The sequence below is a fragment of the Engystomops pustulosus genome, chromosome 11 (genome assembly GCF_040894005.1).
Source record: "Engystomops pustulosus chromosome 11, aEngPut4.maternal, whole genome shotgun sequence".
NCBI lineage: Eukaryota > Metazoa > Chordata > Amphibia > Anura > Leptodactylidae > Engystomops > Engystomops pustulosus.
Genome location: NC_092421.1, coordinates 52,174,690 through 52,188,337, shown reverse-complemented (window position 1 = coordinate 52,188,337; position 13,648 = coordinate 52,174,690). Strand labels below are relative to the sequence as shown.

Here is a 13,648-nt window from a genome sequence, read left to right as displayed (position 1 = left end):
CTGTGGAAAATGATTGGCTTCTGACAGACAAAGATACACAGTCATGCCTGTCTCTCAGTGTTCACTAACCCTTTCTACTAGTCTATACAGATACAGTAATAACAACCAGAATTTATATAACAGACTATACTATACTACACACTATAGATTAATACAAGTTAACGCATGCTGTAAAAGTAAGCGCTGGGTTTGTATAGGGGAAGTGGCAAAGTTCACAATGTCCAAAGTTCAATGCTCCACTGTTACAGGGCGCTACATACAGTAATGAATTCAGATACTGTTCCCTCCTCAAAATTAATTTAGATGCAGTGCCACTAATTTATATACAGTATACCATTACATTAGATACAATGCTTTCCAGTGTTGAATAAATAATAAAATAAATCACCTTCCAGTGATCACTCCCATCTTTTTTACCAATCTCTTCTGCCCTGGCTTCTATGCAATGATACAGACAATGTAAGACCTATCATACAGAGCACATCCGCAGATACTTTATACCCAATTTATGATATCTATGTCTTAAATACAAAGATACTATTGATTTTTATCTTGTCAAAAGGATCTGTGCTTTTTAAATATGTGCTGATGCAACAATTATAACTAACAGTAGGGGGCAGTAGAAGGCTTCACTGTCTACAGTCTGTAGACAAGGTCAGAATAATACAAGGGGCGGAGGAAATTCTCTTCCCACAATCCTTCTCTTCAAGGGGGAAGGCAGAAGACATGTCTAAGCCAAAAGTGTTAGAGCTGTTCTATGATGTGGTGTCCCCCTACTCCTGGCTGGGGTTTGAGGTAAGAGAATATTTAGGGTGATGTATCTGCAGCACATTGTACATTCTGCAATAGTCTGCATATTCCACATGTACAGCCAATTACTGGATCTAGACTTTGCTGTATAACTCTCATTACTATTCTCTTTCATATTGTCATCTATTGGGGATTTGCTCATAGTGCAGTTCTTTAATCTTTTACACCCCAATAATAAGACAGAATGTGCAGAAGCGGTTGTAGTTGTAACATTTATAAACGTTTTTTCCTTTCTATTGTCCTGTTGCGCAGTTTTGCAGTGCAGTTGTGTATTGTTATGTGTATATTGTTTGTGTGTTGCTTATTCTGTACATACAGCCCGGCAGCTGTCATGTGAACCTGTCAGGGTTATTATCAGAGTGAACATTGTGCAGAAGTTATGGCTAAAGTTGGAGTGACCTTTTAAAGAGTGAGCGTGGCTTATTGTTATGGTTGTGACTAAACTACATAAGAAGAATAGTAGAATGTAAAAGAGCAGCTTTAATGTAACATAAATATGTATCAGCAAGGTTATCTCACCACATTTTTTTAAGATCCATTGTTTATTACCATTAATAATATACACATCTTTTGAATATATAACACCCCCCCCCCCCCTTCCCCAGAGGTAGTAGTCCCTTTTTCTGTTCATTTATAGGGACCTCTAAACATAGATGTAAACATACCCTTGAGGGCTCAGCATAAGGTTATCAGATAGAACAATCTAGAAAAGGAATAAATGGTTAGGGTTAAAAGTACTCAGGACCCAAATGTACAGAAGGAGTTAGTAGGTATAAAGCGCTGCTGGATTTGATGGCGCTATATAAATAAAGATTATCATTAGGTGATAAAGAACAAACCCAGCTGACTTCAGGGAGTACCTCGCAAGTCGACCCACTTTCAAAATTCAGGGGAGATGAATAGATGTAGCAAGAGCCAACATTACAGATGGTAAAACAAAGCAGATGCTCCTATAAACATTGCAATATTTTTAAGTGGATAAATAATCGATATGGTTTGTGTAATGAAAAGTAGTACAATTTTCCAATTCCTTGCTGTTTTCTAGATCTCAGATTCTAGATCTCTAGGTTCATTGTTTACTTCCCATGGATAGAAACTGGTCCCTGGTCATGTGATGTCACACAGGTGCACAGCTCATTATATCACAGAGAGTAATCAGAGCTTTTGTGATATTTTGTCACCTGTGTGACATCACATGATCTAGGGTCGAGAAGTTATGGAGGCCATTACTGGGGGGATTTGTGGGGGACATTACTGGGGGGATTTGTGGGGGACATTACTGGGGGGATTTGTGTGCGACATTACTGCGGGGATTTATGGGGGACATTACTGGGGGGATTTGTGTGAGACATTACTGGGGGGATTTATGGGGGACATTACTGGGGGGGATTTGTGGGGACATTTATTGGGGCGTGTTCTCACGTGGGAGTAGGACGGGTCTCTTTTTGATCTCAGTGATATAATGATGGATAACGAGCGCAGATGGAAACGCAGTGTAACTTTAGCACGTGATCAAGGCTGAAGCCTTTGGAATGCCTCAAAAACGCATCAAAAAACGCAACACATGGTGTGAATGCGCCCTTAGGCCAGTGCCACACGCACCGCTTTGTCTGCGTTTCAAAACGCAGACAAAGCCACGCCCACCGGGGCAGGCCGAGGCCCGATCGCATCGGCGTTTCTATGGAACGCCTGCGATTGGGAACGAGCCGCCGGTGTTTTGCATTAAATTAACGCAAAACACGGACGACTCATTCCTGATCGCAGGCGTTTCCAAACGCCGATGGGATCGTCCCGAGGCCCGCCCTGGTGGGCGCGGCTTTGTCTGCGTTTGCGTTTTCAAACGCAGACAAGGCGGTACATGTGGCACCGACCTCAGGTTACATTCAGGGTGATGCCACACATGGCGTTTTGACCCTGTTTTTGGTCCGGTTTTTAAGCAGTCTGTTTATGCATGCATTTTTTGAAAACGCATCCGTTTTTGACTGGTTTTACCAATGATCTTAATTAGAACTGGTCAACAACGGATGCGTTTTTCAAAAACACATGGACGGACTGCTTAAAAACGGACCAAAAACTGGTTCAAAAAGCCATGTGTGGCATCACCCTTACACGATGTATGCCTACCGTACCGTAGTACGACGGGCATACATCGATGCTGCGGAGAAGAGGAGGGGATGAGCGCACTGTCAGGGTGCGTTCACACATTGCAGTTACAGCAGTTGGTTTTAGGTGCAGTTTTGTTAATTTAACAGGTGAAAGACCTGATGATATGCTTATCGATCCTTACAAAAATATCTCAACAATTGAGTTCCAGAATATACAGTTATGTCTTTTTGTTACTGGTTTTATTTACTATATATTTTTTGAGCTGTGCTTTTTTTATATCACAGGTACTTTTGCGATATAAGAACATATGGAACGTAGACATTCATTTACGCCCAGGGAATCTTGGGGCAATAATGACTAAAACTGGTATGTGACACTAGAAAGCATGGCATACAATTATGTGAAGAGAGTATACATACAATGCTAGACACAACATGTTTCAGAGGTGACTCCCTGCCGGGCCTAGCCTTTTTCCTGGCTTAGGGGAAGCCGAAGTCCTGAGTATCTGAGTGGCTGGCTGGGTACCAGGGACCAAGTAATTTAGTCCCCGGTGTCCTTTCTAGTGTTCTGTTCTGATTGTATGTGTTAATGTCAATGTACCCAAATGTTATTTCATGCTCAGTCCGCTTGAACAAAGCTATTTGCCCTGTGGGACTTCCTGTGACGTCCTGTAACTCCCGGTGATGAAGTAGAAATTTTAACAACTTAAGTATAATATTGGTGACCCTATTGGGTTCTTATACCTACCCTGTTAAAGTTTGGTATAATTGAATCTACACCAATTGCAGAATCAGTTATGTAGTAGTCTCAGAAATGACTCTGATTATTATCTCAAACAGGGAATTCACCACCTGCTTTGGTTCCAAAGAGAGGTGCCTACATGGGGAGGGACCTGAGAAGGCTGGCCAAATTTTATCAGGTTCCTGTACGCGAACCCAGTGATGTTTTTCATGTTATGCTTAAGAAAGGTCAGTATCAGCTTTGTCGACAAGCATGGGGGGAGGGATAGACTGTGTGCTGGAATGCCTTAGTCCTGGCGTTACTTTGATATAAACATTAATTCCTTAGTTTCCCTGAGCTCCATTTCCTGAGCTTCAGAGAAGGACATAATATTATATTGCAGTAACAGTTACAAGTGCTGTTTGACAATACCAGGGAACCCACTTAATATTTGGCAAGTGATTCCAATGTTACGACTGATACTTTTATATTGAACTAGCGCATTGCATATGAAATAAAAACAATTATTTCATTTGTTTCATTTTTATTTCTTAATTACATTAATTTGGAACCATCTTACAGGGAGTTTTTCAGCCATGCGGTTTGTGACGGCTGTTCAGATGTCACATCCTGAGTTTGTGGAGAGCGTCTCCCGGGAGTTGTGGATGCGAATCTGGTCTGAGGTTGGTTTCATGCAGTATCTTGTGAATTAGTGGATTGTAATATTGGTGGTTTGGGCAGTAGCCAACCAATTTTATAATGAAAAGGACCTTCACCCATGGAATCCTCATACATCTGTTCCTGCTTTCAATACACTTTCAAGAGACATTTCAGGACATTTGTCCTAAAATATCCTGAAACTGCACATTGAAAGCCGGCAGAAGGAACACATTCCCCATTCCCCAAGAACTGATTCTAGTTCTATATGTAGGAAGTGAATTCTAGAATATAATATTCATACAGCCCAAGGCCCACGGCAGTTTTACTCCATCCCTGATCTAGTGATCCCTTATTCTATCTATAAGGCTCAGTTAACACGACTACCTGTTGTCTATAATATAATGGTCACTTATGTGTGATTTTACTTATACGTATGGTTTCACAGTATTTCTTTCTCATAGGATAAAGACATTACAGAACCAGAGAGCCTACTAGAGGTAAGAATAAGGCCTCCCGTAAATGTACTTATTATGCCAAGTCCTTGTAACTCGGACACTGATGGGGTGGTACATGATCAAACCCACCCATTGACCTCTGGGTGTTATTCGGTAATGATCACCAATTTCCCGGCAATGTGGATCTCCTTGATTTTCCCATAATTTCTCTTCTCGGAATCATTACTTATTTTTAACAACCTTATTCAGGCTGCTGAGAAAGCTGGGATACCGGAAGACCTGGCTAAAAAATCACTGTCCTCAATCACCTCGCCAGAAGTAAAAAACAAGCTTAAAGAAAACACAGAAAAAGCTTTGGAATATGGGGTAGAGTCCATGTTTTTCCTCTTTATCATCTCAAATGGTCACATGGTCGCTTTAAATGGGTGGTCTATAATCCTTCTGCTAGTAGTCGTGCTACTAACTACATGTACACTCCCTTTCATAAGGTTGTGTTAGTTGTAATACAATTGGACATGGTAATAGCATAAAGAAAACCTTCTAATCTATTTTTATTTAAAAAAATGTAGTTTCCCTTAATAAAAAGAAGTTAAGCGTCCCTATGCTATCCATAACCACCTGTAACTAATGGAGGGACATCTTGGCCTGTATATTGCCCCACCCACTATATGTATGTATTTATAAATATAACTATTTGTAGTTTTTTTAGACTACATCCTCATTTATTTACATTTTTTAATGCTGTGCAGGTTTTTGGGATGCCCTCCATAGTGGCTCATATAAATGACAAGCCAGAACTGTTTTTTGGATCTGATCGGTTTGAACTTCTAGCGCATCTTCTAGGTCAGTATCTCACTATTAGGTTACTTCTACTTTATGTAGCATTGTAAATGTGTAAATTAGTGCCTGCATATAGATCCCCCCAGATGGCCATGTGAATGAAGCCTTAGGCCCCTTCCACACTAGCGTTTTTCACGTGCGAGTTCTGCGCGTGCTTTTGACGCGCAGAACTCTCATTGCCTTTCCTCATTTGCTTTTTTTTCACGCGCGTGCTTGCGTTTGTTTTGACGCGCGTCAAAATCGCAGCATGCTCTACTTTTGCGTTTCAAGCGCGTTTTTCCCGCCCCATTCAAGTCTATGGAGACGCATCAAAAACGCATTGCACTCGCAAGCATTGCAAGTGCAATGCGAGTGCAATGCGTTTTAAACGGATGGGTTGCTAGGTGACATGAATAATTCCCCTGCTCGAGATCGAGCATTTAATTTAAAAAACACAATGAAGAACAGTGAAGAATAGAATAAAAACAGTGAACACAGGATCATTTAAGTGAAAAACACAGTGAAGAACACAGTGAAGAATAGATTACAGATGTTCGGCACATCTGCTTACTTGTCGGGAGATACGCGCGGAACGGTGCAAACAAAATAGCATGTGAAGAACACTATATATGTGTGTGAAGAACACATTGCAGATGTTTCCATACATCTGCAATGTGTTCTTCACACATATATATTGTTCTTCACATGCTATTTTGTTCGCACCGTTCCGCGCGTGTCATTTCAAGGATGCACAGGGAGCTTCCGGCCAGCCGACTTACAACGCTGAGAGATAGGGACGGATGGGAGGAGCCGGCCACATCGCAGACCGGAAGTTCCCTGTGCACAGCTTCTCTGCCCCTGTAAACAAACAGGGGCACGGATCAAACGGACCATGGCGCAAGACATCGGCGGCGCCGGAGAAGTTAAGTATATGTTTATTATTTTTAAATAGCCCGCCCCAGCCCTGCCCTCAGTAATTTTTAACACCCGGATAACCCCTTTAACATTGTCTTAATAAAATGCAGCCGATAACACAGTGTAAAAACATGCATTAACATTGTTTTAACAATGGGTGCTTATTTAATAAGGGTCCACGGCCGCACTTTCGTCGGATTTTCTGACGGTTTGGAATTCGCTGTAACAGGTATTTTACAGGGGATTGTGTCGCACGTGATCGGATTTTGACACGGCTGCCCTGGCTTTCATGCGACAGAAATTGGGGGGTGGGTCATCAGACGATTCAACTGATTCGGGGTGAGCGCGGGATTTAACTTGCAAATTGTGTCGCAAGATCAACACTTACATACACCGGGAAGAAGAAGGTGAACTCCGGCAGACCCGATCGGGAAAGCGACACATGCAGGATATTGGGGGCACAATCTTAGTGAACCACGGCAGAGTGCATTCCGGTCGAACAATGCACTTTCAGGGACCGCGTCCGGATGGGTAAGTAAATGTCCCCCATTGTGTTTTGTAAACACTAAAATTTACATCAATGTAATTAGGTAAATCCCCTCTTCACAGCTGTCGTTTTGATTTCCAAGCACAATGTAAAGGCCACATGTGAAAGCAGCCTCAGGCTTGAATCATACTAACGTGGATGGTCTGTGAGTTCTGGACTTAGAGCTGGCCCTCTTACACAGAATGACAGCAGTAACAAGGATAGGACTCCAAGTATCATAGTATCATGTGATGCTAGGAGTCCCCTCTTCCCATGGAATAGCCCTGCTGAACTGTTATCATTATTTCATTTCAGTGCTGTTGTTCCAAGGGAGTAAGCGACTCCTAGCATCATATATGACTAAGGAGCCCTATATTTGTCACTTTGGCCGTTCTGTGAGAGATGGGCAGTGCAAAGTCCAGAACTCACAGACCATCCACGTCCTATGCTCTGACTAGGAGACCATGTGACTGCTGTAAAGTGTAAAGTGCTGTATCTCTGAATACAGTTAACAGTAGTATAGCCAAGATGGCTGCCTCCATAATAAAAAAACAATATTTACTGATTTTAGTAAAACTCCTGTATGCGACACATTACCTACAATACTGGAAAATTCCTTCATGTCTCTCTCTCTCCTGTCTTGCAGGTGAAAAATGGTTGGGACCTGTGCCACAAAAATCCCATCTCTGACTACCTCATTAGAAGAAAGAGAATAGCAGGCGTAGCTTGTACCATTACTGTTTCCAGGACATACGGTCTAATATGTATTCCCAGTCATTATTATAGTGGCTTGTTATTCAAGCCAGAACTATTGATCACTGGATCCTAGATGTAACATGTTGTTGGACCATGTTGGTTAAGAATATATCATTCTCAGGATATTTGCCTTAATAAAATGACTTCTATATTTGCAGTTTATTGGTTTCTTTAGAGATGAGAATATAAGACGATGTGGTGCATTGTGCTGTGAAAACACAATTTTACCAAAAATGTAAATGCAATTGCGTTTAAGACATGTTAACAAAGGCAGTGTTTGTGCATATGATTGCACGCAGGATAGAGCCTAACTTGCTGATCGGTGGGGGTCTCAGAGATGAACGTCAGCTTCATAGAGATGAATGGAGTAGAACAGACATGAGCAGCTCGGGGTCTGATGGAAGTACCTTGGACCACATCAGACCCCTTGTTCTATTGATCTGTGGGGGTCTTATCACTGAGACCCTCACTGTTAAGCAGGTTAGGCCCTATCCTGTGGATGGGGCCTAACTTGTTTGGTTGGACAACCCCTCTAAAGCAAATCTACCATTAACTCCTTAACGACCTGGCCCTTTATCATTTTTGTTTTTTTATATTTTTCAAAAATCCAGAACTCTTTCATTTTTCCATGTAAGGAGTTGTATGAGGGCTTGTTTTCTGTGTAACAAATTGCAAATCATACTGGCGGTATTTCATTTTCCCATGCAACAACAGATAACAGATAGAAAAAACAGATAAAAAAAATTCCAAATGCAGTGAAATTGGTGAAAAAATGCATTTGCGCCATTTTCTTGTGGCCTTGGTTTTTACGGCTTTCCCTCTGCGCCACAAATGACACGTTTACTTTATTCTTTGGGTCGGTACCATCAGGGAAATACCAAATTTATATAGGTTTTATGATATTTTCATACATTTACAAAAATTAATACCTCTGCTGTCCTCTGACGCATACTTCAGTGTATGGAGCTGTGTGTGGTGTCATCTTTTTCCGACTTTTGATGTTTTCATTGCAACCATTTAGAGGAGTGTACCACCTTTTGATCACATAATATTGAAGTCTTTCTGTTTTGCACATTGCCATGGGTCTTTGTATAACCGGAGGTTGTTTTAGTAACAGATCATAGCTCCCCGATGAAATGACAGGGAGCAACGATCTAAGCCATCATGGCGGAGGCTTTTTACTGTTGTCAGGATTTGAACCTGTGTTCTGGTACCTGGTTCTGTGTCTCTTTGTATGCTGAGCCACTCAGCTAGTTGAATAGTTGTCTGCCGGACTATGGTGCTGAACCTACTTGTAAAACCCGCCACCTGTTTCTCCTGATTAGTACCGCCCTGAGTTTACCTTGATTGGTCTGCCTATATATATACATGTCTCTGACACTTCTTGCTTGTGTTAGTATTGTGTTCAGTTTACTGAGTACAGCCTGTACACCCAGGAGACCTCCAAGCTGGAGATCTTCTTCTAGTTCCTTGGAACATTACCTTTGCTGACTGCAAGTTATCTATACTGCACCTTCAGCTCCTGAGATATACCGGATTATTACTCTGGTCTCTACACTCCTGTTCAAGACTGCTACTGCAGCCCCCTGCGGGCTATCTGTGTACTGCCTCCAGCCTCCTCTGCCTTACCTGACTGCTCCCATCCCACTAGTATCGTGACAACTGTCGCTGCTGGCGATTGAACGGTTAAGCACTGTTTCTGGGTGTTAGTAGTGGGTGTTTGCTGCGATATGCAGTAAACACTCACTGGCTATGGAGAGGGCTCAGCCCTTGAGCCCTCTCCAAGCACCCGCAGCCAATGCCACGCGTCCTTAAGGGGTTAAAATCAAGCATGATAAACCAGAGACACTTTCACACTTAACAGCCAGATGAGCATACAACATTGCACTGAAGAGGAGGAGAGGCAACTGCTGCTCTCTAGCAATGCATGGTGTCCGGCCATACGTTCGGGGAAAGATAAAGCATGTTCTATGTTTTCCTCATCTATGAGGAAACTCATACTTGTAGATGCAAGCACTGGGAAACTTTTTATTTGTTGCCTTCTAAAATTTTGCTAATGAGCCTGAAGAGCTCTGGAGGCATTACCAGAGTCCCTCTGTGCTGCAGCTTCACAGGCTATTACAATGTTTCCCCATCTCCTGCTGCTCCCTCAGCACTTTTGCCACTGCCGGAAGTAATCTCACTACATCAGAGTTTCAGTGCAAACAAACAGAGTGACATGTTAAATATATCTTCTTTTAAATTCATACTACAGACAAGTTAAAAACATTTAAAAGCACCAACATGTGCAAATTCATGTCCTATGTAATCAGTCAAATATGTGCAAAATGATGCAAGGATTACAATAGCAGCCACGTAGATATGTGCAAAGAATAAGCAGTGGTTGCTGTGAAACCCTCTCCCCTGTAATGCCCGCACGATGCAATCAATTTCCTAGTATAATATAAAGCATAAATAAATACAATCCAAGCTCTATATGCTGTGAAATGGCTAAATAAATGAAAATATATCACCGGGATGACAGGAGGAGGGCTCACTACATCAGAGGACGTTTTAGCATGCAGTGGGAGGGGGAAATCCTCCTGCACAGTGTAACAGCCTTTAAAGTTGCAGCACGGAGGGGCTCTGGTAAGCCCCCAGGAACCATTCGGGGTTTCAATTTTAAAAGTTGATTTTAGAATGAAGGAGACAATATATAACAAATTTAAGAAGTTTAACACACTTATGGAGCCTGGATCTATGAGTAAGTGTTTCTGGTTTTTCATGATGTGTTTTTTTGTATCATTCTTTATTAGGCACATCAAAGAATGGAAAAACATTGCAGTAAAAACTTTTGTTTAAAAGGAGGACACGCAGGTCCAAACAATATATAACAACACATAAAGAATCCAAGCAATGTCAAAGAGAGACAATATATTCCTATAATAATCAGCGCAGCTTGTTTTTAGTGCACATGTTGAAAAGACAATAGTGAACCAATTTTACAGGATAAAGTCTGACTGTCACAGATTATAATATGCCCTTCGAAATTTGAGTGTTGCTAATGCGGGGTAACATGGGCGGGGAAAAAAAACAACAACAACAGGAATTCGGGGAGGGGGAAAAAGGGTTCAGTTGTTTATCTACAAGGGCAGCCTGTTTGTAAAAAATGACAGAATAACAGAATTATGCAAAAGTGTTGAATTCAGGAGAATGTCAGCCTCGGGCCCCATAAAGTTGTGTTGGCTTCCCGTGTGTTATGTGTCTCAGCAGTGAGTTCTTCTAATCTATGGAGCAAAGTGATCTCACCAAACTAGTCTGATATCTGGGGGGTTCTAGGGGTTTTCCACAGTCTGGGAATGAGGGATCTCGCAGCTATTAGTAAGTATCCCATCAAGGACTTTTTAGCTCTAGAGATTGATGTGGGAAGGATTGAGAGGAGTAATACTGAGGGGTCGTCCTCCAGTCGGTGACCCGTCAATTTGGTGATTAGTTTACGGACCTAAGTCCAAAAGGGGCGAAGCAGGCAGCGCCCCCACCATATGTGTGACCCGGTGCCTGGTGGCATCTCCAGCACAGAGCAGTTTGGGTATATAGACCTCCATCTGGAGGGTACCCAATACTAGTGTGACAGAATTTTATAATTGGTTTCTTGAGACTTGCATGAAATTGACAGTTTGTGACAGAGTTCAAATGCCTTTACCCAGTCTTCTTCTGAAAAAGATTTGCCCAGGTCACCTTCCCATGCCCTGACACATGGGATTTCAGCTTTGCTCCAATTATCCAACATTAATCCATAGATCACGGAAATCGTGTAGGGAACCCCATTTTTCCCTATACACAAAGATTCAAAAGGTGTCAACTCTCCATGTAGGTTCGACTTAGATTTGATAGCTTGGTAAAAGTGTGTTAACTGGGTGTCGTCCCATTGTGTCCAGGCGGAGCAAAGATCACTGGGGATCAGGTCTTCGTAGGCTCTAATACTACCATTCTCAGTGACAGAATGAAACCGTAGGGGGTCTTGTTCGCGTATTGAGGTTAGGAAGTTTGTTGACATACCCGGAGGGAATTCTGGGTTTCCGGTTATTGGAGTCAGAGGACCATCTGGCAAGAATAATGGGGAAGTCCCTGCGGACCTATTTAATGTTTTCATCACTTGCGTGGCTATGAAGGGCAGATTTTTCAGGGAGTGCGAAACTGAAGTATACCTACTAGACCATGGAAGAGTCGTAAGGGGTGACACTGATAGCGTTTCCTCTAGTTTGACCGAGAGCTTGTGTCCCCCATTGTGGAACCAATGTAACACTCTTGCTAGGGAGGAAGCTAGATAGTATCCTTTAAAGTCTGGAAGACCTAACACCCCTTGCAGTTTTCTACGGATCAAGGTGGATCTGGCTATTCAGGGGTGTGCAGCTGCCCAGAGGAAACGGTTGAGGGTACTAGTAAGTTTGCGAAAGAAGAGTTTAGGAAGTGCTAATGGAATAGTCTGAAACAAGTAGAGAAGCCTCGGGAGTGTTACCATTTTAATGCAGCCTACTCTACCTACCCATGAGATGGATTTGGTAGTCTACTTAGCAAGGTCAGTTTTGAGCTTCTCCAGGAATGGCCCATAATTAAGCTGATATGTTCGGGTAAGGTCAGATGGTATTCGGATGCCAAGATATGGTATCGCATCCTTCCTCCACGTAAATGGATATAGGCTACTCAAAGACTGAATGGTCACAGGAAAAAGCCCAACCCCCATTGCAACACACTTTGATAAATTTATCTTATGATTGCTAAAGAAGTCAAATGTATCTAACGTCTTCATTACTGCCGGGAGTGATGTTATATGATCAGTGAGGTAAAGTAAAACATCATCTGCAAAAGCAGAGCATTTGTGTGAAGTTCCACCTACTCTTATCCCTGTGATAACTGGGTTATTGCGTATTGCCATAAGCAGGTGTTATATCACTAGTGCATATAGCAATGGGGACACAGGGCAGCCATGTCTAGTTCCGTTTGAAATTGTGAACGGGGCAGAGAGAGTTCCATTTATTCTAATTTGAGCTTTCGGGGCTTTGTACGGAGATTTTATATGTGCCAACATTAGGGGACCCATCCCCAGTTGACCCAGTGTAGCCTCAAGGAATCCCCAGTCCACCCTGTCAAATGCCTTTTCGGCGTCAAGTGATAGCGTGAGAAATGGCGGTGAGGATTGCTTGGCGTGGTGGATCAGAGAGAATGTTTTGAGCGTGTTGTCTCTAGCTTCCCTAGAGGGTATGAACCCTACCTGATCAGGGTGGACTGGGGATTGAACCCTACCTGATCAGGGTGGACAGGCGTTCAATAAAGTAGGAGAGATCTCTGTGAGTAGTGATTTATAAAAAATTGTTGTATACCCGTCAGGGACCGGGTTTTTACCCGTGGGTAGAGACTTCACTACCTGTTGCAGCTCTTCTGGGGAGAAAGGAGCCTCAAGTTGTTCTATTCCCAAAGTAGGAATAGTTGGTAAAGCACTGTCCAGTATATACTGTTCAAGTGTTTGCATGGGCCAAGGAGGGGGGAAAGAAGAAGGGGCAGGAAGATTATCGAGGGAATTGTAATATGCCTTAAAGGCCTCTACAATATCTTCAGTTTTGTATACTTTATTACCCTGTTGATTTTTGATTGAGGGGATGTATGATGAAGTCTGCCTATCCCTAAGGGCTTTAGCCAACAATCTACCCTGTTTGTTGCCCCACTCGTAGAATGAGCGGGATCACAAAAGCCGTAGTTTCTGTTGCTTAGCTTCTAATAGGGAGTTGAGTTCTTATCTTACAGATATAAGTTGTCTTAAGGTCGATGCCTGTAGGGATTGCTTATGTTGTGCTTCTAAGGAGTGCAAGGAATAGAAAAGGGCCTCGATCTTAAACCCTGTTTC

The 13,648-nt window shown here is 42.5% G+C and overlaps 1 protein-coding gene across 1 annotated transcript; it reads left to right on the top strand.

The window, feature by feature from the left end:
* The first annotated feature begins 659 nt into the window (after positions 1-659).
* On the top strand, positions 660-7,924 carry LOC140105915 (glutathione S-transferase kappa 1-like). Its single transcript, XM_072130044.1, has 8 exons — positions 660-795; positions 3,201-3,282; positions 3,756-3,884; positions 4,219-4,319; positions 4,758-4,793; positions 5,001-5,117; positions 5,501-5,594; positions 7,658-7,924. Exons 1-8 carry the CDS (start codon positions 727-729, stop codon positions 7,699-7,701), a joined length of 672 nt encoding a protein of 223 aa, XP_071986145.1. The 5' UTR covers positions 660-726; the 3' UTR covers positions 7,702-7,924.
* Positions 7,925-13,648: the final 5,724 nt, after the last annotated feature.